The 26,355-nt window shown below is 40.7% G+C and overlaps 1 protein-coding gene across 1 annotated transcript in view; it reads left to right on the top strand.

Annotated features, from left to right (window-relative positions):
* The first annotated feature begins 14,443 nt into the window (after positions 1–14,443).
* RAPGEF2 (Rap guanine nucleotide exchange factor 2) overlaps positions 14,444–26,355 on the top strand; it is a 226,347-nt gene continuing 214,435 nt past the window's right edge. The window contains 1 exon segment of the mRNA XM_042469076.1: positions 14,444–14,948. Within this exon segment, the coding sequence (XP_042325010.1) occupies positions 14,880–14,948 (69 nt within the window). The 5' untranslated portion in view covers positions 14,444–14,879.

Below are 26,355 nucleotides of genomic sequence, written 5' to 3'. Positions count from 1 at the left end.
GCTTCGGCCCCCCGGTTGTCTGAGGGACACCAACCCGGCCCCCGGCTCAAAAAGGTTGCCTACCCCTGCTTTTAGCAGTCAAAAGGATGCAAAAACTCCACATCTGTTGGCCATTTGTTAATTTCCAAGAAACAGGTAAATAATTAGAAAGACCATGCATGTCCTTGAATATCAAGAAACTTTCGAAACCCCAATTTACTTGTGTGTTTATTTCCTTCCAAAATATAGGTACTATGGGAAAACTCCAAAATGTATGTGTAACTCTTGGCCTACTGTATATACTCATGTATAAGTCTAGAAATTTTAGTCAAAAAATTGACCCCCCAAAACCTAGGTTGACTTATCCATGCATCAATGTAAATACTATACCGTACTTTCACTCTTATTAAAAAGGGAACTATCCCCTGGTGAAAGGCAAGAGTGAAATCTGTCCTGGAAGCACTGACCTCCCTCTACGCTCTCTTTTGTCCAGTCTTAAGTGTGAGCCAAAACAGTTATGCCTGCCATAATATTGTAGGTTCTTTGGCATTTTTTCCCTTTGCTTCATCATTTAGATCTTTTGTTGCATGTCCCTAGGTTTTACACTTGTCTTACCCAAGGGTCATATCAAAATCCATAATTTTGCCCCCAAAACCTGCCCTCGACATGAGGTTGACTTATAGTCGAATATATACGGTAATCCCCTAAGCTCACTTTACTAGGCAGCCATCAGATTGGGTGAAGGAACTCCATTCAGTTGATGATCAGGGTGCAGGAGGAGAAAATTTCAACCCACTTCTACCAGTGAGTGAGGTTCTGACAAATAGAAGCAGGCCTCCTGTTGCAAGTCCACCTTGCAGCCTCACTAGCTGATGGAAAGGCTGAACAGGCCTCCTTTGCCCAATCCATCAGCTACCTGGCAAGTATGTTTGGGAGGAAATTCACCATTGGGGCAATAGTGCCGCAATCGTGACTACATGGTATTAATATATATATGGAGCAGTTACAGACTCGTAACTCGAGGTTACACATCCATAACTGCAATACTAAATTCCAGCCCTCATCTAGAAGAAAAGCTAAATAAACTAAATGATGCAGGTTCTATGGATGTCTCAAACTTTGGATTGCTATTTTGTCAGTCTAGACCATATGCATGTACAAAGGTGGCAGCATTTTGAAAACTATTCTTAATATCTGGGTACCATATTGTAGAAAACATATCACCATTTGAAGTTGTTGCTTCAAAGTAAAAGATTTTCAACATCCAGAAAGATGCAATAGATGATTTTCAGCAGCCAGAGGATGCACCTGGGTCTGACTATTGTGAAAACATTGTGGTTTCTATAGGTTCCAGACTGGGTTCAATTTCTGCTTTTACTGTGCTCAGATATTTTGGGATGAAATGCATCAGATGTTTTGGACTGTCATTGGGAAAGCTTACATAACATATGCTTAAGTGCATCTTGGAATGAATGAATAATGATGAAAATAAATTATTTGCTTCTGTTCCTGAAATGACGACATCTGTGATTTGTTAGCAATGCACAGACTTCCACAAAGAAAGAATCCTAGGCTGAAAGATAATCATATGATTTCATTCATACAGATGCCTCAGAATTTTATTTTTATTTCCATGTGAAATGCTGGCATATGGATATGTAGAGGAGTTGGGAAAAGAAAAGTGCCTGAAGTCCAGGATCTTAGGGCTGGTACTAATTCTGTTTTCTCTAAGAAATTAGTGCATGGATGGGAACATCTTTGGAACAGGAGTGTTTTTCTCTCTCCCATCCCCTCTTCCTCCCTCTTCTCCTACAATCTGCTTGTTTTCTTTGTAGACTGGAAGTAAGACAGCCTTTCTCTCCAGTCTTTGTTTTACCTGTAGCTTCACATATGCTTTAGAGAGCAAGACTGGGGAAATGATTTATGACATCTAGATGGATTTGGTAGCCAGAGATACAGGCCAGATTTCCCATCCCTCACAGGTCCTTCTCAAACAGTTTCTTTGCAATTAATATACAATATATATATGTTGTATATTATATACAATTAATATGCAAGATATTGTATATTAATATAATACAATTAATATAAAAGAGTTGTGCTCTTCTGCAATAGATCCAACTATCACTTCCCAAGAAGTTTAGTTTTCCTCATTTATTTTTAAATTATTGCCTGGTTTGAAATGAAAATCAAAATAAAAGCATAAACAAAAAACACATCATCTGCAACACAATTATAAAATAAATTAAACAGAAATAAAACAAAGGTCAGAAAAATCTTGGCAAAGCTTTAAAAAACACACAGTCAAAATGATCTTAATATCTCATGATGTCTGTTAAGTAGGACTTCTGCTGCAAGAAAATGCAGCGTACAATCCTATTCTTAGGATTTGGTAGCAGTCCTTTACACTGGAAGAATGCCAAACAAAAATCTTCTGTGAAAGATACAGCAATGTAACTGACTGGATACACTGGGGGGAAAATGGTTATGGCAAAACCATTCCACCAGTGAAGATATACCAGTGGGACAGCTGAAACGGGATGGGGATGTGGGTGGCCCAAGAAAGGATCATTGAATCCTATATTCCTTCAGTCCACAGCCATGACCTTTCAAACCACACAACTTTATGTCAGCCTTAGAGACAGTGCAGGGAATTTTCTTCCCATTGATTTCTCTGTGTGTATGTGTGTTGTGTGCGGGGTAGTCAGGAGAGAAAGCTGTCCTTGTATTGTGCTCTGGTTAAGAATTCCACACACACATCATATTTGAGCAACTGTGCTGTGGCCAAATTTTGGTTCATTCCCCCTTCTGCCCAACCAGTAGACTGCAGTGATACAAAAATAAATGTAAACAAAATTGGTAGTGACTTTGGCACACAGTTTTACTTCTGTTTTACCTTTATTTTTTGTAGTCCCTCCCAATTTTTCACTATAAGTCTTCCCCCGCCCCTCGCTAAAATGTCTCAAAAAGAAGATTAATGATACATTGAGCAAGCTATTGAAATCTGTAATCCACCTGGAAACACCCCACTCTGGAAAATAGTTGCACTTGTTCAGAAACAATCGCTATTGTTTGACTATGAGTTGCAATTGTCCGACTCCAGAACGTTAGAAATCCGGGTTCATAGCTTCCTTTTGGCTGATGTGAAATTTTTCTATGAAAGCAGGGGTGGTTGTGATGGCTGTTTTTTATGTGCCATAAAGTCATTTCTGGATCCAAACTAGCAAACAAATCCATACCCACATCAATTCATATGACATATAATTGTTTTCTTGATGAAAATGCTTCTTTTAAAATTTAATGTAATTTAGAAAAACTCACTTTTATTCCAAGGTTTCAAGGAAAAACAATTTTTCCAGATTTTTTTACAATGTGCGTCCTGCCAGATTGGCAGGGCACCAGCAGGTGGAGTAGTTGGGGGGGCAGAACAGATTAGTGGATGGCATCCTCCATCCTGTGATTTGAAGGGAAAATTTCCCCATCTGAAGTTTAAAAAAAAAAACCAAAAAAACCCACAGTTACATAGTTATAATAGAAAAGATTCACTGATGCATTACAGGTTTATAGTTCTAAAAAAAAAAAAAAAAAGGGAAAAAGAAAGAAAAGAGAAGGTAATATAAAGTATAGTTTTAGTATATCTCAGAATAAAAGAGAACTGGGAATATAATGCTGCCAGGAATTGCCCCAAAATAGTGAGAGAGAAACACACACACACACACACTTTTTTTTTTAAAGGAACTATAGCAACAAATAGTTCAACCTCCAGATGCATTTGCCTTACCTGGAGGAATCTTTAGTAGACTATGGAATGAAAACCAAAGGATTTTAACCATTAATCAATACTAACAATTCTGCTGATTTCATGTTTTGATTTTATCTGTTGTAGAATCTGATTTTATCTACAAATATCTGTGGTAGCTCCTGCAAAGACCAAGCCCTGTTGAAGGGAAACATGCTGATTGTTAAACTCACATAATCCCCAATGATTCCTTATCACCTGAGCATATCTTCTCCAATATTGTGAAGACTTCTGGAAGGCATTATGGCCTGTTACAGACTGCCAAAATAAAGCTGTTTCGGGTCTCTTTGAATGTATGCTCTTTAAATGATACGTGCATCCTAAGAATCTGGAAGCTGCACCAAAGCTGCACTCCAGTGCTTAGGAATGGAGTGTGGCTTTGGCGTGACCTCCGGACTCTTAGGACCCATGCATCATTTAAATAGCATACTTCCAAAGAGACCCGAAGCAGCTTTATTTTGGCAGTCTGTAACAGGCCTATGTTTATTAAACCACTTCTCTCTCAATATGTGGTGCTAAAGTTGCATGACCAAATGCAGTCCCATTGCCACTATATGAGTTGGCTATTCTATTACATAGATAAGTGCGCACATTTACATGTGCACATACACACAGAGAGTAAGGGCATTAGAATAATCTTGTCAGATGTAATTTGAACAAATCCACAACAGGCTTTACGCTGCTTTAACAGTTCACCACAGGTTTGACCTACATGGAATGAACTTTGCTGGGTTGGGATGGTGATTAGGTTTTAATGAGAGCTGATCGTTCAGGATTCTTGAAAGATGCTTTCTACTTCATAGAAGAACTGGGAGGAAGAAATTTTGAACAATATGCAGCTGCTAGTATCTAAAGGGCATCCAGGATTTCTTTCTTTGTTTTTAAATTTGATTCTTATGGATAAATCAGATATCTCATAGTACTTGTCACACTGTTGTTTAGGCTGCATTTCCACACTAAACAGGTGCACTTAATATGTGTACCCCTCACAAAATGCATTCTTACACCCACTACTTTATATCCTTTAGACAGATTTGAGTGATAACAGCATGTAAAAGAGGCATAGAATGTATAAATATTCCACTGAGAAGTCATTACATTTAAAACCGATTGTGACTCTTTTTGCAAAATAATACATACTGTTAAAATGTGTAAGAGATGGGGGAAGATGGGGACTTTTTGTGTTTTCTAATGAGACCGGACAGTCAAAACACAGCATGTATGTGGAGCCTAGGGACTGTTTCCAAGGAACAGTTTTGTCACAGCCTAATTCAGATGTATAGTAAACAATGGATTTTGATTGACTAAGAAATGCTGAGTCTGGAATAATAATGTTCTGAAATAGGCACAGAGCCAAGGCTTTTTTCTTCTTCTCATTTTTGGTTTTGTTTTGGAGGCCTTGGTAGAGGAAACTCTAATGGGTCTTCATTCCTGCCCTGAGATCCCCCATAGGTCCTTTCTCTTAGTGCACACTAATAGTAGATATATCTATAAGAATACTTCTTTTGCCAAAGATTGGAAATGTTACTATTTTTGACTACAGCTCTCAGCATCTAACTACCAGCATGACCACTGGCACTGGAAGTTATAGCCCACAAGAGCACATTTGTATCAGCCATGTATCACAAAAAGGTAGCGTTCACTTAGCTATTTTGTTATTGCATTTTTACTCCCAGAAAGAAGCAGTTATCCAGCTTTCTGTTTTGGGTGCAAACATCACATGGGCATCCTGGGTACTACAGACCTTTTTTTCCTGATTATTCTGGTAATTTAGTTTCTCTCTTTGCAACTGGATGCTCCACAGATGTGTGCATCTACAACACCATCATCCCCAGGCATTTACTGTACTGGCTGGGATGATGAGAATTGTTTCCAATGCATCCAGAACACACTAGAGCCCTAAACAGAACTTTATGCTCATTGTATATCACAAAGATTCCAGCATAATTTATATGTATACCCACATCTCTTCCTCAGTATATTACTACATCTGAATAGGCAATTTCATCATATTGGCTTTCATCATTCTTATTTCTCTGAAATAGTTATGGAGACAGACTAAAATACTGGTAAAGGTTAGTTAACTGGATGCGATTAAATGTTAATAATTGTTCTTGGGAAATGCAGCAGTCTTCAACATGTTTAATGAAGCTCAGGATTTATAAAATATAATATCAAAAGCCATTGTTTCTTGTCTTTAAATTTAAATGACTGTTGGCCTCTTTGTCTCTTTAAATGTATTTATCTTAGTACTATATGCAAGACAATAGTTTTTGGTGAAAATATGACTCTGTACGAACAAAATCACAATCTTGATATAAAGAGTTTAAAGTTCTGGGCCAATGGACTGTTTAAAAATGAAAGCAATACTTGCAGGGTAGAACTGCCTTGCATAACTTTTATCAAAGTAGTGAAAGCATGCAGATCATATGAGTTACAAACGAGGATAAATATCTTACCTTAACTGATTTGTATGTGACATTTTGTAGGAAGAAACACATTCTTTGCCAATGCATGTGGAAAAAGTGATGACACTCTTTCTAGTGAAGCTCTGCTGTGAAAAACTGACTAAGAAATGAGAGATTACTCCTACATTCTTTCACTTAATTATGATGCAGTTGACTTCTTTAAAGAACTGGTGTCATAAGTCATATGTCAGTCACCATTCCTTTTCTGTAACCATAATGGAAAAACCTAAATGTTCTGTGATCCTTCATCTGAAAAATTAACTGTAGAACTAATAGCCTGTTACTGACTCCTGTGTGGACTGTGGGAGTTTGGGAGAGAAAGTTAACACAGATCTCTTATAAATCATCTTGGTGATTTGTAGCTATACACATATTGCTCACACGTCAATTTCAAATTAGTGTGTTTGTTAACTGAAGGGAGCTAAATGCTAGCTTAGTACTTTATTTTCCATTTATTATTGTATTGATTTTGTATAGATACTGCCTTTTATGTCCTTTGAGGTTTAAATATATATTTATGAATGAATGGTTAGATGGCAGTTGATAAGGTTTGAGAGTTTAGACTATTGCTATTCAAAGTTCAAGAATTGCTGCTGGTTCTTAAGCCATTGACTATGAATCTCTAGGGAGTTTCCAGGAAAGAAAGAAATAATCGTAGCCAATCGGCAGAAACATAGTAGTGGTCCTCAGCATATTGGAAAAACATAATTATGGGTCCCCCAGCCCAGATAGCTTGGGAAGCATTGCTTCAGACAGAACAAAGCAAGAAAACTCTGGGCTATTTGTGGAAACAAAAGGAGAGCCAGTAAAATGTCAGATGAATGTTATTCAATCAAGAGCTTGGAAAAATTGCTTTTTACCACAACTTCAGCCAGCATGGGGATTCTAGGATATGTAGTGCAAAGGGTAAAATGTCCAAGTTCTTAGCAAGGATTCCGCCCCCCCCCCCCCGAAAACAAAAAGCAAACGAGGACGCAGCTCTGATCCTATAAAGTGCAGGTCTCAGGCAGTCTTGGAATATCCTGAACAGATGTTTCTGTGAGCTGTCTTTGGCCATTTCTGTTTCAGAGCCCTTTAGCATGGTTGAAGCATGTCAGCTGCCTCAGTCAGCTGGAAGAAGAATTAAAATACAGCTTGCACCCAGAACTTAAAAATAACATCCTATGTGATACAACATTATTCTTACCCATGCCTGAGATTCTGCTGTGGTATTTACTGTTTATTCTAACCACTCTGTAAGCCTACCATCTTGTGCAGATAAAACATTTTTCTTTCATTTATTACACACCAGTTCAAGTGCCAAGAAAGCAATTAAAGAAGTAAGGAATATGTGACAATAATGTTGACTAGGTTGAAGAGAATGTGTAGAAATGTGTATAAATGCTCTGGTAAAGTCCTGGTTGGGTAACTGCATTGTGTTATAATTGAGTTTGCCTTTGAAGGCAATTCAGAATAAAGCAGCTAGATCTGTAATTGGTAAAGACAGCTCAGATCATATTTCCACAGATTTAAAGGAGCTTGACAGGCTGCCTGTTCCCCTTCAAGCAAAATTCAGAGTGCTACTAAAATTTCAAAACCCTGTGTGGTTCAGAACCAAGTCCCCAAAGGAGTAGCTAGTTCAAAATCACTCTATGAGTACTTGAAATCTGAGGTCATCTGCTGTTTTATTTTTTTGAACCTCCAAGAGCCTCCAAGATGAGAGTTAAATCTGATGTTGGCTAGGGAGAGGACTTTTGGAAACATAATAATAAATAATAAATATTTTTTTTTTATTTCTATCCTGCTTTTTGCCAGGTAATCAAAGCGGCGTACAACAGGTTAAAATACATCCATATATACATAATGCCCCCCTTAAAACAAGATTAAACAATGTAAGATTATAAACTACATATTAAAACTGACTAAGCTAAATAAAAATCATCATGGGCAGAGTTCACTGGATGGGAAGTCTTATTTGTGGCTGATTTTTTTATTCCAGGAAGGCTTGCCGGAAGAGATCTGTCTTAATGGCCTTTTTAAAGCTCTCTAGATTGGTAATTTGATGGATCTCGTCCGGCAGGCCATTCCAAAAATTGGGAGCGGGTGCAGAGAATGTCCTCTGGGAGGTCGCTGTCAACCTGGTCTTTAAGGGCTGTAATAAATTCCTCCCAGAGGACCTGAGTGTACGGGGTGGATTATATGGAAGCAGGCGATCCCTTAGATAGGTTGAGCCCAAGCCATGTAGAGCTTTAAAGGTGATAACCAACACCTTGTACTGTGCCCGGACACTGATAGGCAGCCAGTGGAGTGACTTCAATATTGGTGTTATATGGTCACTCCTTGCTGTTCCTGTGACCAAACTGGCTGCCATATTCTGTACCAACTGGAGTTTCTGGACTAGGCACAAGGGTAGCCCCATGTAGAGCGCATTGCAAAAATCAAGTCTTGAGGTTACCAGTGCATGCACTACAGTTTCGAGGTCACCCTGTTCCAGGAAAGGGCGCAGCTGGCGTATCAGCCGAAGCTGATAGCAGGCGCTCTTGACCATCGCATTCACCTGATTCCTCATCTGAAGCGACGGGTCAAGAAGCACCCCCAGACTGTGAACATAGTCCTTTGAGGGGAGCGTGAGCCCCTCTAGGATTGGAGGTTGCAGCCCAATCCCTGGTTTGGGGGCCCCTACCGTAAGTACCTCTGTTTTGTCTGGATTCAACTTGAGCTTGTTTTCCCTCATCCAATCCATTACTGCCTGAAGACACTGGTTGAGGGGAGAGATGCCATCTGTCGTTGTCGCTGATGACTGGGACATGGAGAAATATATTTGGGTGTCATCAGCATATTGATAACACCCGGCCCCATATCCACGGATGATTTCTTCCAGCGGCTTCATACAGATGTTAAATAGCATCAGGGACAGGATGGCCCCTTGAGGGACACCATAATTAAGCTCTGTTTTTGAAGAGCGACTGTCCCCAAGCATCATCCTCTGGAACCTGTGGAACCACTGGAACGTAGTGCCTCCAATTCCTAACTCTCTCAGGCATTCCAGAAGGATATCATGATCTACTGTATCAAATGCCGCTGAGAGGTCCAGCAACACCAACAGGGTCACGCTCCCTCTGTCGATGGCTAGACGAAGGTCATCAGTTAAAGCGACCATGGCAGTCTCCACCCCATACCCGGTCCTGAAGCCCGTTTGAAATGGATCAAGAAAATCGGCTTCATCCAAGACCACTTGGAGCTGAAGAGCAACTGCCCTCTTGATCACCTTGCTCAGAAATGGCATATGAGAAACAGGCCTATAATTTTTCATCTCCAGGGGGTCCAGGGAGGGGTTTTTCAAGAGCGGTCTAACGATCGCTTCTTTCAAAGTGGATGGTATATGACTCTCCCCAAGGGAAGCATTGATGATACGTCTAAGACAGTGGTTCCCAACCTCTGGGTTGGGACCCCTTTGGGGGTTGAATGACCCTTTCACAAGGGTTGCCTAAGACCATCGGAAAACACAAAGTTGCATGTAGCAATGAAAATAATTTTATGGTTGGGGGTCACCACAACATGGGGAACTGTATTAAAGGGTCACGACATTAGGAAGGTTGAGAACCACTGGTCTAAGAAGTGCCATCAATGCCTCACCCCCCTGGACAGCCAGCCATGATGGGCAGGGATCAAGAGGGCATGTCGTCTTTTTTACCTTTCCAAGGATCTTGTCCACGTCATCAGTACTGACAAGCTCAAACTGATCCAGTTTAATCTCATAAACGGGTTTACTGGACACCTCAGTAGTCGGTTTTGCTTCAACATTGGCATCCAAATGGGCTCTTATCTGAGAGATTTTGTCTGCAAAGTAGTTGTTAAAAGCATCACAGCAGGCTGTTGTTGGGTTAAGTAGAGGGTTCTGGGTAGATGGCATTACTTATGGAATTCCCTGTCAAAGAGGTAGTTCTGAAGCCATCATGGTTGTCTTTAATGTACTAGGCAAAACCTACTTTATTTTAAGCTGGTCTTGCAATGGTTTAAGACAGCGATGCATAAACTCCGACCTGTCAGGTGTTTTGGACTTCAGTTCCCAGAATCCTATGCCACTGGCCAAGATAGCTGAGGCTTTTGGAGGCTGAAGTCCAAAACATATGGAAGACCAGAGTTTGGGAATCACTGGTTTAAGATATTTTAGTCAATATTTTGGTGAGCTGTATAGGAATGTATACAGTGAGATGACAAAGAAGGGTAGATGCCATCCTTTTGTTTCTTTGTAGTTAACAATTATTTACTGTTGTTATTCACTGATGTTGCAGTTGTGCCTCTTAATGTCTTGTTCTGAAAGCCTGAAGTCTCTGCTTGTGTCTTTTACTCCAGACAATGTAGGGTGCCAATTGTAGTTAGTAACCAGTTGTAGCTACTCCAGTGCCATTCTATGGTCAGTGTATGTTGGACATTGATCACAGAGTTGCCCTGGAGGACCTAGAGATTCCTAGAGAGGTGTCCTCTCAGGTAAAAACAGTGGTTTTGTTATTTGCGGTTTTTCCATATTCACAGGGGTCTTTTCCCCCTAACCCTAGCAAATATGTAGGGACAACTGTAGTGTTTATTTGGGCTGATCACAGGGCCCTTTTTGTATGTTAATGTACTCATGTTTTGAGTACATTTGAGGTGTGCTTTCAGTTTCCTCATTCATTCATTCATTCATTCATCCCATTTCCTGCTTTTTTGGATGGTATAACTCCAATCATACATTTTTGTTTTAAACCAATTTTGAGCTCAGATGGTCATACCATAAGGTGATTCTGAGGCAAAGACTTGGGATGAACTACTACAAACAGAGCCGGGATTTGCACCATCTGCTTTCCTTGCCAATGCTGTTCTACTTCACTCCCACACTTCTGTCTTACTCTTTGCAGCAAGAGTGGATTAAGCATCCTTGATCTCTCTTATGGCTAAACCTTGCCCGCCTCATATATGCACACAAGCTTCTTGCAGTAGTTTTGGAACTCAGATTTTTGGTTAATTTTAGACTAAGGGCCCGTACAGACAGGACAAAATAAAGCTGCTTCGGGTCACTTTGGAGGTATGCTGTTTAAATGACACACACATCTGAAGCTGTGCCAAAGCTGTGGTCCAGTCCTTAGGACTGGAGTGTGGCTTTGGCATGGCTTCTGGACTCTTAGGGCACATGCGGCATTAAACAGCATACCTCCAAAGTGACCAAAAGCAGCTTTATCTTGTCTGTATGGGGTCACTGACATCCTTTTTAACTTCATTTTTTTTAGATGTATGTTGAAAACAAGCAGGTTTCTATAGGGTCCTTTTTAGTTTTTAAAACCTTCTTGCATCTATATGTTGTATACCAGTGATGGTGAACCTTTTACAGACTGAGTGCCCAAACTGCAACCCAGACCCCACTTATTTATTGTGAAGTGCCACGTCTCTCTGGCTTTCTAGTAAGAAACTCTGGCAGACTCTGTGCTAGGGTGACAGCATGTGTGCCCACAGAGAGGGCTCTGAGTGCCACCTCTGGCACGCGTGCCATAGGTTCGCCATCACTGTTGTATACATATAAATTGTATTTGTTGTTGTTGCATGCCTTCAAGTTGTTTCCAACCCTACGCCCCTCTGACCCTATCATGGGGTTTTCTTGGCCAATTTCATCAGTGGGAGTTTGCCATTGCCATCCTCTGAGGCTGAGAGAGTGTGACTTGCCCAAGACCACCCCTGTGCATTTCATGGCTGAAACAGTGTGGTGTAGTGGTTTGACCATTGGACTAGGACTCTTGGAGACCAGAGTTTGAATCCCGCATTGGTCATGTAAACCCACTGGATGACCTTGAGCAAGTCACACTCTCAGTGTCAAGGAAATGCAATGGCAAACCTCCTCTGAACAAATCTTGCCAAGAAAACCTATCATGAGGTTTTCCTGACAGTCACTATGTGTCGGACTCGAAGGCACAACAGCAACAAACATTTTATTAAAAGAAAACAACGTTTATTCTCTAAAACATGGGCTACTACAGCACCGTCAGCAAAGAGGTTGCACCTTTTCTTGATCATATATATTACAGACTAGAGTGCAAGGAGTACAAATTGCTTATGGCAACTAAATACAGTTAACAGCCTTCCACCTTGCTCAAACTGTTGTTGCAACAAATATAATTATTATTTAAGCACGCATAGTAATGTGTGGTTTTATGGCAAGTATAAATGTAATTTCCATGAGGATAAAAGCAATATTCATTCCATAATATAAAAAGATGGGCTAAACTTGTTTTTGTTTCCATAGGCAGATAACAAAGTAAAGAGAGTGTGTGGGTGAGTTTTGGGGGAAGTGAGAAAAGTACCGTCATCAAGAACATGATACACTCATTTTCTTATAAAGCAGTATGGCCCCAACACACATTAGCTCTGTTTAATTTGTGGGCCCAAGTCTTGTTGTTGATGTGTGTCTTCAAGTTGTTTCCGACTTATGGCAACCCAAAGGCAAAACTATCACAGGTTTTTTTTTGCATCATTGGTTCGGTTGAACCTGCTTATATACAACAGAGTACCTCTATTGAGGTAGTATAATTCTGGGGAGGATAAATTTACATGGACCCTCGTGTAAGAGAAATTCTATATATGCTCAAGCCCCATTAAAGTCAATGGGCTCGTGCTCACGGTGGTGCAGCAGCGCAGCGGAGTGTGCGCCACACGCATGACCTATTACTCTTTTGGGGGCTCAGTGCCACTTCTTCCGGTGTGGCTTTCAGCATATGCTGGAAGCCATGTAAGTCGTGCCCGTGTATGACGTGGGCGCAACGTAGTTTGAGTGTTGGACTGCAGCTCTGGAAATCAGAGTTTGAATCCTAGCTCAGCCATGGAAACCCACTGGGTGATGTTGGCCGAGTCATACTCTCTCAGCCTCAGGGGAAAGCAAGGGCAAAGCCCCTCTGAAGAAACCTTGTCAGGTTTGCCTTAAGTCAGAAACAACTTGAAGGCGCCCAGCAACCATCATAGGCATATGTCATACTTGTGAATAGGGCACCCATCTATTGAATAAGGACTTAAGGTGCATGGCGTGGTGGAATTTGGGTGGCATACTCTGGAGATCAGGGTTTGATTCCCTGCTCAGCCATGAAACTCAGTGGGTAACCTTGGGTGAGTCACACTCTCTCAGCCTCAGGGAAAGGCAATGGCAGAAATCCCTATGGAGAAACCTTGCCAGGAAAACGCCATGAGGGTCGCCATAGGTCACAAACGCCTTGAAGGCACACGGCAGCAAAGTCCTTGCACTTTACTATTAACTAAGGGGAAGAGTTGTGTGTGTGGGTATGTGTGACCCTGGCCATGTCACACTCTCTCAGCCTCTGAGGATGTACAATAGCAAATACCCTTCTGAAGAAACCTTGCCAAGAAAAACCCATGAGAGGTTCGCCATAAGTTGGGAATGATGATGGGAAGGCACTACAATTCATATATTGTGTGTGTGTGTATGTATATTATATACTGTGTATATATACACAATTATATATATATGTATATATACGCACACATTATACTGTTGCATTGCCTTCCTGTCCATCCTGACCTATGGCCGACCCTGATGGGGTTTTCTTGGCAAGGTTTCTTCAGAAAGGGATTTGCCTTTGCCATCCTTTGAGGCTGAGAGAGTGTGACTTTCCTAAGGTCACCCACTGGGTTTCATGGCTGAGCAGGGAATCGAACCCAGGTCTCTAGAGTCATAAAAGTCCAACACTCAAACACCACTATGCCACACACACACACACACACACACACAAAACACATATAGAGAAAATGGTGTAGTGTGTGTATATATATAATATATGAAGACAATATTGTGTTCATATGTATGTATATAGAGTGGTATATATAGACACACACCAAAAGTGGTTGGTAGATAGATATATATATATATACATACATATACACACCAGACACCAATTAAATATATAGATAATATATATATATATATACACCACATATTTGGTGTGTGTGTGTATATCTATATATATACCACACAGACAGCATATACACAGACTACAAATATGGTATGTGTATGTATATAGTGGGTTCTCTATAAGAGCCGTCATCAGAGAGGAGGAGGAGGAGGGCGGAGGAGGGAGCCTTTGTGTCCGCGGAGAGGGGGCGGCGTCGGAGGCTGGAAGAAGGGCGGGAACCGAGGCCGAGGCGGCTCCTCCTCCTCCCTGCTCCCCCTTCGCCACTGTGTCCGCTCGCTCTCTCTCTGCCTGGGTCTCCTCCTGAGAGGCGGAGTGGGCCGGGAGGAAGCCTCGCTCTCCCCGGTTCTTCTTTCCCAGGGACACAGAGAGAGAGAGGCGGCGGCGGTGCCTCTCCCTGCCTCCCTCCCTCCCGCCCGGCTGCCTGCCGTGGCGCCCGAGGGGATGCGGCGGCGGCTGAGGGCGGAGGAGGAGGAGGAGGAGGAGGCGGCGGAGGAGGGGAAGCAGGAGGAGGAGGACGGCGGCGGCGACGACGACGACGAGAGCGAGAGGCCCCCGCGAGGGAGGGGAAGGGGCTGGGGGTGGCCTCCGGAGGAGCAGGAGCAGGAGGAGGGGAGCCGCAGCCGCTGCTCCCTCCGGCGGCGCCCTTGAGGGAAGAAGAAGAGAAGGGGCCTCTCTCTGGCGGGACCCGGGCGGCCGAGGGGCGAGATGGCCTCCTACGTCGATAACAACTTCCGCCAGGCGGTCATGAAGAACCCGGCAGACAGGAGCCCCCAGGTACCAGGCAGCAGCAGCAGCAGCCCCTTCCTTCGCCCCTTCTGCCCTCCCTCCCTCCCTCCCTCCCTGGCTTTGCTTTCCCCTCTTCTTCTGCTTCCACATCCCTTACCCCCCTCCCCCCCCGACACAGTTTCAGTATGATTCCGCTCAAGCAAGAGAGCCCCTCCGCACTGCCGGAATAACCCGGTTTCACGCCGCTTTTAACTGCCAGGTATTTAGGGGTGTGTGTGTGTGCGCACACACACACATGCACAATTATGTATAATATATACATACACACACAGACACTCAGTTATCTATATTATATGTACACAGACATAATTATGTGTGTGTGTGTGTGTATATATATATATATATAAAGATACACACAATTATGTGTATATGTGTGTATATAATATATAATAAATTACACACACACACAAAGGAAGACAAGGCATGTAGGGCATTCAAGAGAAACCCCTAGGGCTGTGTGTGTGTGTGTTGTGTGGCTGGGAGGGAGGGAGGGAGCTGTAGTTCCAGAGGCCTAAAGGGCGTCAGGGGAGAGGAGGCTGGTTTGAAAGTGTCCATAGACAGTGTCTTAGCCACTGACATCCTCTTTAACTCCATTTTTCTTTATGCTGAAGCCATGCAGGTTTACAAAGGGTCCTTTTTAGTTTTTAAAGCCGTCTTGTATCCATGTATTGCAGACATACACATTTTAGTTGCTGTTGTTGTGTGCCTTCAAATCGTTCCTGACCCTGAGGCAAAGCTGTCATGGGTTTTTCTTGGCAAGGTTTCTTCAGAGGGTTTTTTGCCCTTGCCTCCTTCCCCTGAGGCTGAGAGAGTGTGACTTGCCCAGGGTCACCCGGTGGAGGCTTCATAGTTAGAAATAATCAAACCCTGGTCTCCGGAGTCGTAGTCCAACACTCAAACACCACTATGCCATGCTCCTTAAGTCCTTCTTCAAGAGATGGGTGTCCTATTCACAAGTAACACATGAACACAAGTGGGCCTATGACGGTTTCGGGCACCTTCAAGTTGCCTCTGACCTTAAGGTGAAGCGATCATGGGGTTTTCTTGGCAAGGGTTCTTCAGAGGGGGTTTGCCATTGCTTTCCTCAGAGGCTGGGAGAGTGTGACTCACCCAAGGGTCACCCACTGGGTTTTCATGGCTGAGTAGGATTCGAACTCTGGTCTCCAGAGTCATAGTCCAGCTCTCAAACCACTATGCCACACTGACTCAGAGATGCTTCCAGTCACTTCCACGTTGGTACCACCTCCTGGCACAGGAGGGCTCTTCCTCCTGACCTTTTGGGAAATGTGACATTGTGGTGATGGCAAATGTGTGTCTGTCAGGCAGCTGGGGTGAGGATTTGAATATCCAAGGATTTTGTTTTGTTTTGTAAATAAATGTAGTTCCATGGGCAAGTCACGTTCTCTCATCCTCAGAGGATGGCAGTGGCAACAAACTAACAAGTGTGTCTTGCTTCTGACTTATGGCAACCCTAAGGCAAACCTGTCATGGGTTTTCTTGGCAAGATTTGTTCAGCGGAGGTTTGCCATTGCCTTCCTCTGTGGCTGAGAGTGTGGGATTTGCCTAAGATCCCCCAATGGGTTTCATGGCTGATCTATGGATCAAACCCTTGTCTCCAGAGTCTTGGTCCATCACACAAACCACTATGTCATACTGTCTGGCAATGGCTTGTGGCAACCCTAAGGCAGCCTTATAACTGGCCAAGGAAACCTTGGTCAAAATGGCCAAAGAAAACCCTATGATAGGTTTGCTTTAGGGTCGCCATAAGTAAAAAAAATAACTACCATAGAGTCCAAAACATGCTGCAGAAATAGTCCAGTTTGAGACAACTTTAGCTACCCTGGTTTAGTGCTAGGGAATCCTGGGAATTGTAGTTTATTGTGGCATCAGAGCTCTCTGACAGAAGGCTAAAGCGTCACACAAAACACTGCCTTAGCATTGACCCAGGGCAGTTAAAGTGATCTCAAACTGGATTATTTCTGCAGTGTATTTTGCACTTTGGAGGCACACAGCAACAGCAAAGTTGAAATGGAATTGCTTGCTGAAAAAGTCTGTACACTGCACCCAAACAACTCAGTTACACTTCAGGTCCCTTCTCCTCCTGTCTACGCATGGATACATGAGCTAATCTTGTTTTCAGAGGTCTCTAATCCTTTTTTCTACTTACAGGAAGAAAAGCTGTTCATTCAAAGTTTCCCTACCTCCCCCCCCCCCTTCTACCAGCATTGCAAGCCATAGATGGGTGCTTCTCATAAGATGGATGCTTTATTTAGTTTTCACCCTTCTCCCATTTCTAAGTTTGAACTGAGCATTCATTTCAGCAGGCAGGCAGTCTCATAGATAGCTAATTTTGTGGGGTAGCAGTATCCCTTGCCACTCAGTTTAGATACTGGGTTTCTACAGTATTAGTTTCTTAGCAGCTATGTAATTTTTTTCTTAGTTCCTGAGAAGGTAAATGGATGTGAAAAACTGGGATGCGTTGCCTTCCAGATTTGTTTTGTTTATTTGTTGTGGTGGCTTTTTGAATTTTCTTGTATCCTCTCTGTGTTTGTTAGTGCACAAAATCATAGTCTCTTTTGCTTTGTTTTCTTAAAACTGTCCACTGCAAAGTGTTGTCCATGATCCTTTCTGGAAAGATAAAGTTTCAATGAATACCCTTTTAATGAATGATTTTTTAAACATTGTAATAGTTTAATACCTCTTTAATCGTCAGTACTATAGGTTTTTAATTGTATTTTGTTTTTTAGACTGTAAGCTGCTTTGGGTCCCAGTCTTGGGAGGAAAGCGGGATGAAAATAAATATAATAATAAGAATAATATCCTTTTTACTATATTGTAGACATTTGTTTTACTGCTTACTCTGGTTTAGAATTTTCCATTGTCTATCTTTAGAATAGGCACTTAACTTCATTTCTGCTAGTCTCTTGCTGTTTTTGCCATCTTCTATCATTCCATAATACGTTGTGGCATTTCTGGCCAGTACATGTTGCTCAAATGTGAAAAGAAAATCCTTAGGTAACCTAATAAGTATTTTTGTCCACCTGTACACTTCATTTCTGGCCTGGTTCTGTGGAATCTCATGCATTAGCCCAGCGTCTTTGCTGGATTATTTGCCCTTAGCAAACAGGATCTGAGTGGAAGAAGATGCTCAGAGAATACATTTTTACAGGATAACCCTTTTAAGGTTGTGTTAAGCTGAACAGATTCCCCTTGCTTTCAGATAGAGACTGTAGGGGTTATTACTGCCAATCATTTAAAGATAAATAAGCTTTTTACTGATCCTTCTATGAAGCCTTAGCTCAATAGCTAATGCTTCATGGAGTTACTTTGCTTGTTGGAGTTACTGCCATCTGTCCTCCGTTCTAAAGGGCTTGTCTTGCTGTCTTCAGATCCTGCACATCTTTATTTAACAAGGGGACACTACTTTTAATTGCTGTGATTGCTGATAGTTTTGAGCTGTTTTCAGCAATGATTTTAAACTGCCAACATCTTAAATTGTGCATTTTTCAATTTAATTGACTGCAGAGTGTTCATCCTGAAGCCCTTGACTACTGATAAGATATTTAATTCATCTTGCTTTGTCTTTGTAGCTATATTATGCATGGTGGGGGTTCAGTGTGAAACTGTAGACATCAGCTTTAAAAAAAAAAATCCCGACCTTTCTAATTTTGCTTTAGGGCTTACTATTTTTGTGTCCTTGTTTGACCCTCATGCCCCAATGATATTTACCAAATTACTCAGAAAGGTGATAAAGGGATGCGGTTCTGCTTCTTGGGATTCTGTTTGTTGATGCATAGTATGGCCTGGAGAAAACTGGATTTTTAGTAATTGTTTTATGGTTTTCAAGTCAGAGTAAGAAGAAAGCAAAGACTGTTAGGCACAAGAAGATTGACTAACTAGATTTCAACATCTGCTGTCATCATGTCTGTCAGGCCAAGTTAGGTTATTGGAAATAGAATGTGTTCTGCTAAATAAAGTGAACTGTCTTGTGCATGTTTTATTTTAAAAAAGCAGAAGAAGTGACCCAGTGAATAATTTTTACTTCATTGCAGAGCTAGGACCAACAGTGCAGAATGCTGAATCTGGAACACTAGGGCTGCATTAGCACTGCAACTATGAAGCATCTGCAGAGTAAAGACACTATGACATAATACAGTACTTTAAAAGGGACTTTAAATTAGTGATGCCAGTTGGTTCTTACTTCTGGTAAACTAAGGGTGGATTGCAGGAAATGGTTAAGAGCACTGCAGTCTAGTAAGTTTGCATGTGGGGTCTTCTGTTGTTTTAGTGAGGGGGGGGCGCGTTACATTTTAAAAATACTTTGCAGGGAGGGAGGAGTAGTCTGGGATATTTGCTGGTTTTCTCAGTCTTACATGTTGCCTTGCATGGCTTCAGAGTTGTCAAGGTATCTTTCTTTTTAACCTGGGCTGTCCCAATAAGTGTATTAATGAATATAAATATTGAATTATGACTTAAGGCAGACAACCTCTTGCTTGGCTTATTTTTGTACAGACACTTGAGTGGTTATTTTTAAGTGATTATATAAAGGAATCTTCCAGTTAGATTTTTCTGGAAATCTGAATACTGTATTTTTCTTTTGGATAATAACTGATTACCCTCCCCCTCCACAAGTTCTTGGAGGTTAAAGATGATTGCATTTCTAGTCATGTGACTGCTATGAATGGGAAGTCCTTACTTTTGTACCACTGCAAAATGATCAACATAATGTCAAACCAGGTTTGTGGGAAAGATATAGCAGAGTAAATATCATTGGTTAAGGAGAAAGGTATTTTCTAAATATAGGTGTATGAATTTTCTTAAATTTCCAATTGTAATATTGTAGGTTTGACAGAAGAACTATTTTTTTTAAAAAAAATTCCCAATTGTAATATTGCAAATTACTGTTACTTCTCCACTGTCAATCTGTTATGTGAAGCAATACTGCAGGATTGATAGAATCCTGTTTCCCACCCTTCCTGTGTTCATGTGAAAGGCATGACATTGGAAATAGTAAGACTTCTTTGTATACCTTCCATATCCATTCAGTCTTCCTTTTTTGCTCCTGTGTAACTTAGGTCCAAAGCACACTGCAGAAATAATCCAGTTTGCGACCACTTTAACTGCCCTGGCTCAGAGCTAAGGGATCCTGGGAATTGTAGTTTTATGAGGCATTTAGCCTTCTCTGTCAGAGAGCTCTGGTGCCACAATCAACTACAGTTCCCAGGGTTCCCTAGCAGTGAGCCAGAGCAGTTAAAGTGGTCTCAGGCTGGATTATTTCTGCAGTGTGTTTTGGACCTTACTCATACACCAAATGGAGGGGGAATTCTAAAAGGAATGTGGGAGTCATTTCCTATAATGGCCCAGTGCACTGCTTCTGCACATGTGGCGGGGTGAGAGAGGCCTTTCTAGCATATGGGAATTCCCTGTATGTGGGTGTTTCTTCTGAAATGGATTAGAGTATGTCTGCAATGTAAATTAAAGAACTGAATCAAAGCAATAGATACATAAACTTATACATACATAGTAACAGCTAATAAATGTGATATATTTGATGATCAAGGTCATAAACGTATGTGGCACTAAATCCTCTTGAACTCAGTGGGACTTTATGTTTACATAGACATATACAGTATGAGCTGGTAAAAATAAATTAGGGCCTGAACAGACAGGCCAAAATAAAGCTGCTTTGGGTCACTTTAGAGGTACGCTGTTTAAATGACACACACATCTTAAGAGGGCAGAAGCTGCACCAAAAGCTACGCTCCCATTCTTAGGACTGGCATGTGGCTTTGGTGCGGCTTCCGGCCTCTTAGGACTCATGTATCATGTAAACAGCATACCTCCAAAGTGACCTGAAGCAGCTTTATTCTGGCCTGTCTGTTCTGATGCTCAGGCAGCTTTTTTAAAAAAAAAAAAACTTTTATTTTTACTTTCAAATATTCTCTTATGCAATCATTTCTGCTCTTTTGTTCATTCTAAAGTCTGTCTTTGAAATTTGTTCACATTACCCTCAAAAAACGAACATAATGTTGTTTATTTTGGATATTAAGCATGGCTCCCTGGCAGTAAGTTATGCTTGGTTCAGTAGAGCATGATCTCATATACATGTGCTTGCTTGTTTATTCATTTGATCTAATAATTTGCCCTTTAGGGTGTCACAGGGCATCTTGGAACAACTAATAGCAGCCATGTGTTAAAGCTAGAAATCAAACTAGATTCTTTTTGTAGTGCCAGTTCTTCAGCATTGCTAGCAAAAAGAATAGATGCACAGGCTGAAAAGAAAGAAAGACTAATGCTGCAGATGGGCATTCCTTGTTTGGCACATACTCCTGTCACAGATTGAGTTACTTTAGTAATACTTCAGGTATCCTGGCTTGTTAAACAAACTAAGTTATTGTACATTTCTGCAAATCAGTATGTATTTGGTAAAGTGAACATATGTAATCTTTTCCCAACTCTACTTTATTGGTTGATACGAACTGGGAAATATGTAGCGTTCTGAGACCATATCACAGAAGAAAAGAGAGAATGTGCCCTGGAAAAACAGTTTTTAGCCAGACACTAATTGTTTACTATAGTTTGTTTAGTCCTTGATAACAGTAATGGTTTAAAAACATCTTAATATATTTGAACAGTTAGAATCAGAGAGGCGGCAATTGCTTTGTGAATTCAGTCTGAGAAAACTGTTCTGTTATGACATAGACTCAGTATATGTTGAATCTGCAGAATTAAGATGCCTTTCATGCTAGAAACCCCTAATTGGCATACATATTCAAGCTTTGAGTAGTTCTCAGGGTTTTGGAACAGTGCTCCCTTTGTTTCATCTGCTTCAGCACACCTGCTTACTCCAGCCTTGTCAATAGGAAAAAAAGATGAAAAATTTCAGTTTGCAGGGGGTATCTCAGTTTCTAGGTAAATGTGTGTCACACATGAGTGCCAAAATAAAATGTGCTGTTGATAAAGAATCTGAATGACTGCCTTGTGCTGTATGTCATAAAACCATGTGGATTCCAGTGAAAATCTTAAAACAGACTTTTGACTTCTGAATGGTAATGAATTAAAAGGTAATCTTTTTGCAGTATTTAAAAAACGTCAACAAAACCTGTATACCACACAATACAATAATTTGCTGGTTATACTGTTTTAAGAGTTGTATATAATCTGTTGAATATATCTTGTGGTTTCTGTTGATATCTGTATCCTGTTGCAGTGACTTTGAAACACATCATTTTGTGGAAGTGCTACTAATGACTAAAAAAGTAGAGACAACAAATATAAGAAAAGAAGTCAAAAGTAATTGTTCATAACATTGCATGACTAATTGTATAGATGAGCTAGTTTTAACTTACATGGATGAATACTTTATCTGCCCAGTGTTTTGTCAGTTTTTAGTTATCTAGTGATCTCATTGAACTTTTACAATGCATTTTGCCTTCATCTTGCTTACTCTTGCTAATGTATTTCATTTCAAAATAATATTTTTGAATGAATGAATTAGATTAAAAATAGTTATATTCCTACTGTTGCTTCTTCTGGATTCCCATCAGTTAGTTACAATTTTTATTGCTTTTAATGTATACACATGTACATAATATAAATCAACAAACCCCATCTCATCTGCCCAAAAGCACAATTTTCCTCAAGAGCTTTTGGGAAACCTAAAGCAATGGAAGTGAAAGAAGAAAAGTAATAAAGTAAGAGAGAAAACAGAATTGAGGAGATAAGATGGGTAGTGAATTGACTTGCTAGACATCCCCTGAACAGGTAAGTGGCAGTTATTTTTTTGTTGATGTGTGCCTTCAATCCTAAACTGACCCTATGATGGGGTTTTCTTGGCAAGATTTGTTCAGAGAGCGTTCTGTTGAATTCAAACTTACACTTTTCATATAATTAAGAGTTGGAAGGTACTCATTATTTGGTCTGTATCACATTATTTTGTTTACTACTGGAAGCAAAAAACACTACAAGTCATCTTTGGATCTAGCATGGTGTAATAGTTTGAGCGTTGGACTATGACTCTGGAGTCCCTGGTTCGATTTCCCACTCAGCCATGAAACCTGCTGAGTGACCTTGGGCAAGTGATATGCTCTCAGCCTCCGGAAAGCAATGGCAAACTTCCTCTAAACAAATCTTGCCAAGAAAACCCCACGATAGGTTCACCATATGGTCACCATAAGTCAGAAATGACTTGAAGGCACATAACAACAACAAAACAAATATTGTGATGCTTTATAATGTCCAAAGGGGAACTTGTTTAAAGGACAAGAATAGTATCATATAGGCCCCATACAGATGGCCAAAATAAAGCTGCTTCGGGTCACTTTGGAGGTATGCCTTTTCAATGATGCATGCGTCCTAAGAGTCCGGAAGCCATGCCAAAGTCACGCTCCAGTCCTAAGGACTGGAGCATGGCTTTGGCGCAGCTTCTGGACTCTCAGGATGCACGCATTATTGAAAAGGCATACCTCCAAAGTGACCCGAAGCAACTTTATTTTGGCCTGTCTGTATGGGGCCATTTTCTACAAAGGATCACTGCTACTCTGATGCATGCAACTGATGTGTTTTGTGATTTCTGGTAAAATCCACAATAACTTAGATAGCTCCCATAGCTTTCTTTCCTCTGAGTCAACTGACCATGCTGTTACAGTTCAACCCATCTTCCAGTTCACTTTATTAGGAGTGCATGAGAGATATGAAATTTTATCTAGTTTCAGAGAAAAATAGCACCGAAGGAAACAAGGAGGATCCAAATAGTAGTGATCTTTCTGGAGTTCTAGAAAATGGAATAGAAGTCAGTAGTGAAGCAAGAATGAGACAGGCTTTCCTACCCATAGTGATAAAAATATTGTGTTGATCCTTGGAGGCAGGCAGGATAGGAATCTATATGGAAATAAAAGTAGAAGCAAAGAAAAATGATATTTTTTTTGTTGGAGCTTGTCTGTAAATGTAAGCATAACCACTAGATTAGAATAGCTTGAATGTGAAACAAATCCATTCTTTGTGGGTTTTTTCTCAGTAGAACATGGGAATATTTACATCTTTCTGTTCCAGTCTGTGATGATTTTTCTGTATCCAGTCACCAATCTTACATCAATATATAATTTTTGCTCTGCAGCCTGTTCTTTGATCTGTTCATTGTTTCAAAGCACTGGCAGAATCTTGGGAGAATGTATTGTTTAACTAATTGTAGACATGTGGTCTAATAGTTAGATTGCTATTCCTGGAAGATGGTGCAGAGCTGTAGCCCCCCCACAAAAAACACCACCAGTAATAGAAAACAGAAACGAAGTCACTGTAAGTAGGTTTATTTTTTGCTGCACAGCAGCTGATTTTGGGGCATTCTAGGATGAAGAGTGTTTGGGGCAAAATTGCTGCTCTGGGCCCTCTCAGTTGTTTGCTTCTGTGTCAGACACTTCAGTGTTGTCTATATTGCTTAGATGTGTCCTTATTTTCCAAGCTTGGGAACTCCATACATGATCTCTAAGCTATGTAGCAAGACCTTTGTCAACAATAATGCAGAGCGACTGTATCCAGTGTGGTCTCAGTGATGTTGTCATCTGTGTGACCTAGTGAAGTCTGAGGTGACGAATTTTTATGATGTTTTTCTTTAAAGCAAAACAATGAACTAATAAATGATCTTAATGTCTTTCTAGTTCTACTTGAAGAGTATATGTTATACCTGTTGTGGCTGTGCTTTGAAAAGCTGTGGTTGAAGTAATGCTTAATTTAGACCAGGGGTAGGCAATCTTTTTGAGCCGGGGGCCGGTTGCTGTCCCTCAGACAACTGGGGGGCCGAAGCCAAAAAATAAATAATTAAATAATTTTAAAAAATTAAATACATAAATAAACCAGGACAAATGTAGGACAAAATTTTTAAATGGAAGATACTTTTTTTTTAAAAAAATGGAGGACACGCCAAAAAAAAAATGCTGATTTTAAAAAAAATATTAGTATAAATGCATGTTTCTGAGGCTTCTATAGACAATTGCCCCCCCAAAGGCTCCGGTGGCAATTGGCGGCAGGACTGGGCTGGGGCCGGTCCCAAGGCCTCGCCGGGCCGTATCCGGCCCATGGGCCGCAGGTTGCCTACCCCTGATTTAGACAAACAAAACTGTGTCTCAAATGATTGTGTCTAAACAGCTGCAAGCATCGGGGTAATGCTTTCTGTCCTCTATTTTCTTTGTTTTTCTGCATGTAGTAGTAGGAGGAGTTGAGAAGCTTCCATACCTATTATGTGGCAAATTTTAGTTTATAATTTTATCCAGTTGCTTCAAACTGTAGTTTGCTTCAAATCAGAAATAGGAAGTTTTAACTTTCTTCATTTACACTCAAGACGATATGAATGTCTGAAACTGAGGGTTGTCGTAGTTTGTTGTCCATTGTTTATGGTGGCAGTATTTACACCAGGAGGTAGAAGAACTCCAGGGTAGTCCGTTGCACCCTAGAAAATTGAGATTTTTATTCTCAGTTCAGGATTGATTCTAATACATAAAAAATAATAATCAGCTGTGATTTTTCTCCTACTGTTAAGTGGCATGATACTGAATTCTGTTTTCTCAATCATTTTGTGTGTGTGTAGCACTGAAATTATTTGTGGCTCTGATAGTGTTGAAAGAACTATAGCCAGAAAACTGTGGTATGACATAAGTGATATCTGTGAATTCTGGCCTTCATACATCTTAGTTTCTTCTTGGATATCTTGCACGGTTCCTTTCAGCTGTTCTATTATGATGCCACTGTAAGCTTACTTGCATAAGATTTTTTTTTCCTCTCTGTAACTGAAATGTCGATAAGCATGCTTGTTTGCTACTTTTCTGCATTTGTCATATGTTATTGGTTGTCTTGGTTGAGAGCTAACTTTTGAGGAACTAATAGTAATGCTGTTTGAGGTCTATTGTTATTTTGCCACTATGTAGCACATGCCTCTGCCTCTCAGAGCTTTCAGAATACTTAGTAATGAGTAGGAACAGCTTTCCAACTCCATAGACCTTATGTTTGGTGGACATATATCTGAGGCATGTTTTGTACTTCAACAGCTGGAACTGATCTTGTGCTATTTTTAGATAATAATTGGTTGCCTCATCAGTTAAATATGAAGAGGATGTGAGAATGAAATGCATGCTTTTTTGAGGTGTGAGTATTGCTCATTAGTGACTGACATCCAAGGAATGTACTTACTGTTGAAGGAGGAAGGAAATATAATATATGGTTTCTTCAGTCAAGCCAGAATATTTTTCAAATAAAATTCTTTACAGTCCTTCAATTAGAACAGTTTATAATAATAACATAGTACAGTGATAAAAATAAAAGTAAAACAAGACAGTATGGAAGGGAGGAGCTATGGACAATATAGTCTTAAGTTCATCTATGTAAAACTCCCATTGGATTCATTGAA

This window comes from Sceloporus undulatus, chromosome 5 (genome assembly GCF_019175285.1).
Source record: "Sceloporus undulatus isolate JIND9_A2432 ecotype Alabama chromosome 5, SceUnd_v1.1, whole genome shotgun sequence".
Lineage (NCBI taxonomy): Eukaryota > Metazoa > Chordata > Lepidosauria > Squamata > Phrynosomatidae > Sceloporus > Sceloporus undulatus.
The sequence above is the reverse complement of the archived record's forward strand: the minus strand, read 5'-3'. Positions and strand labels throughout refer to the sequence as shown.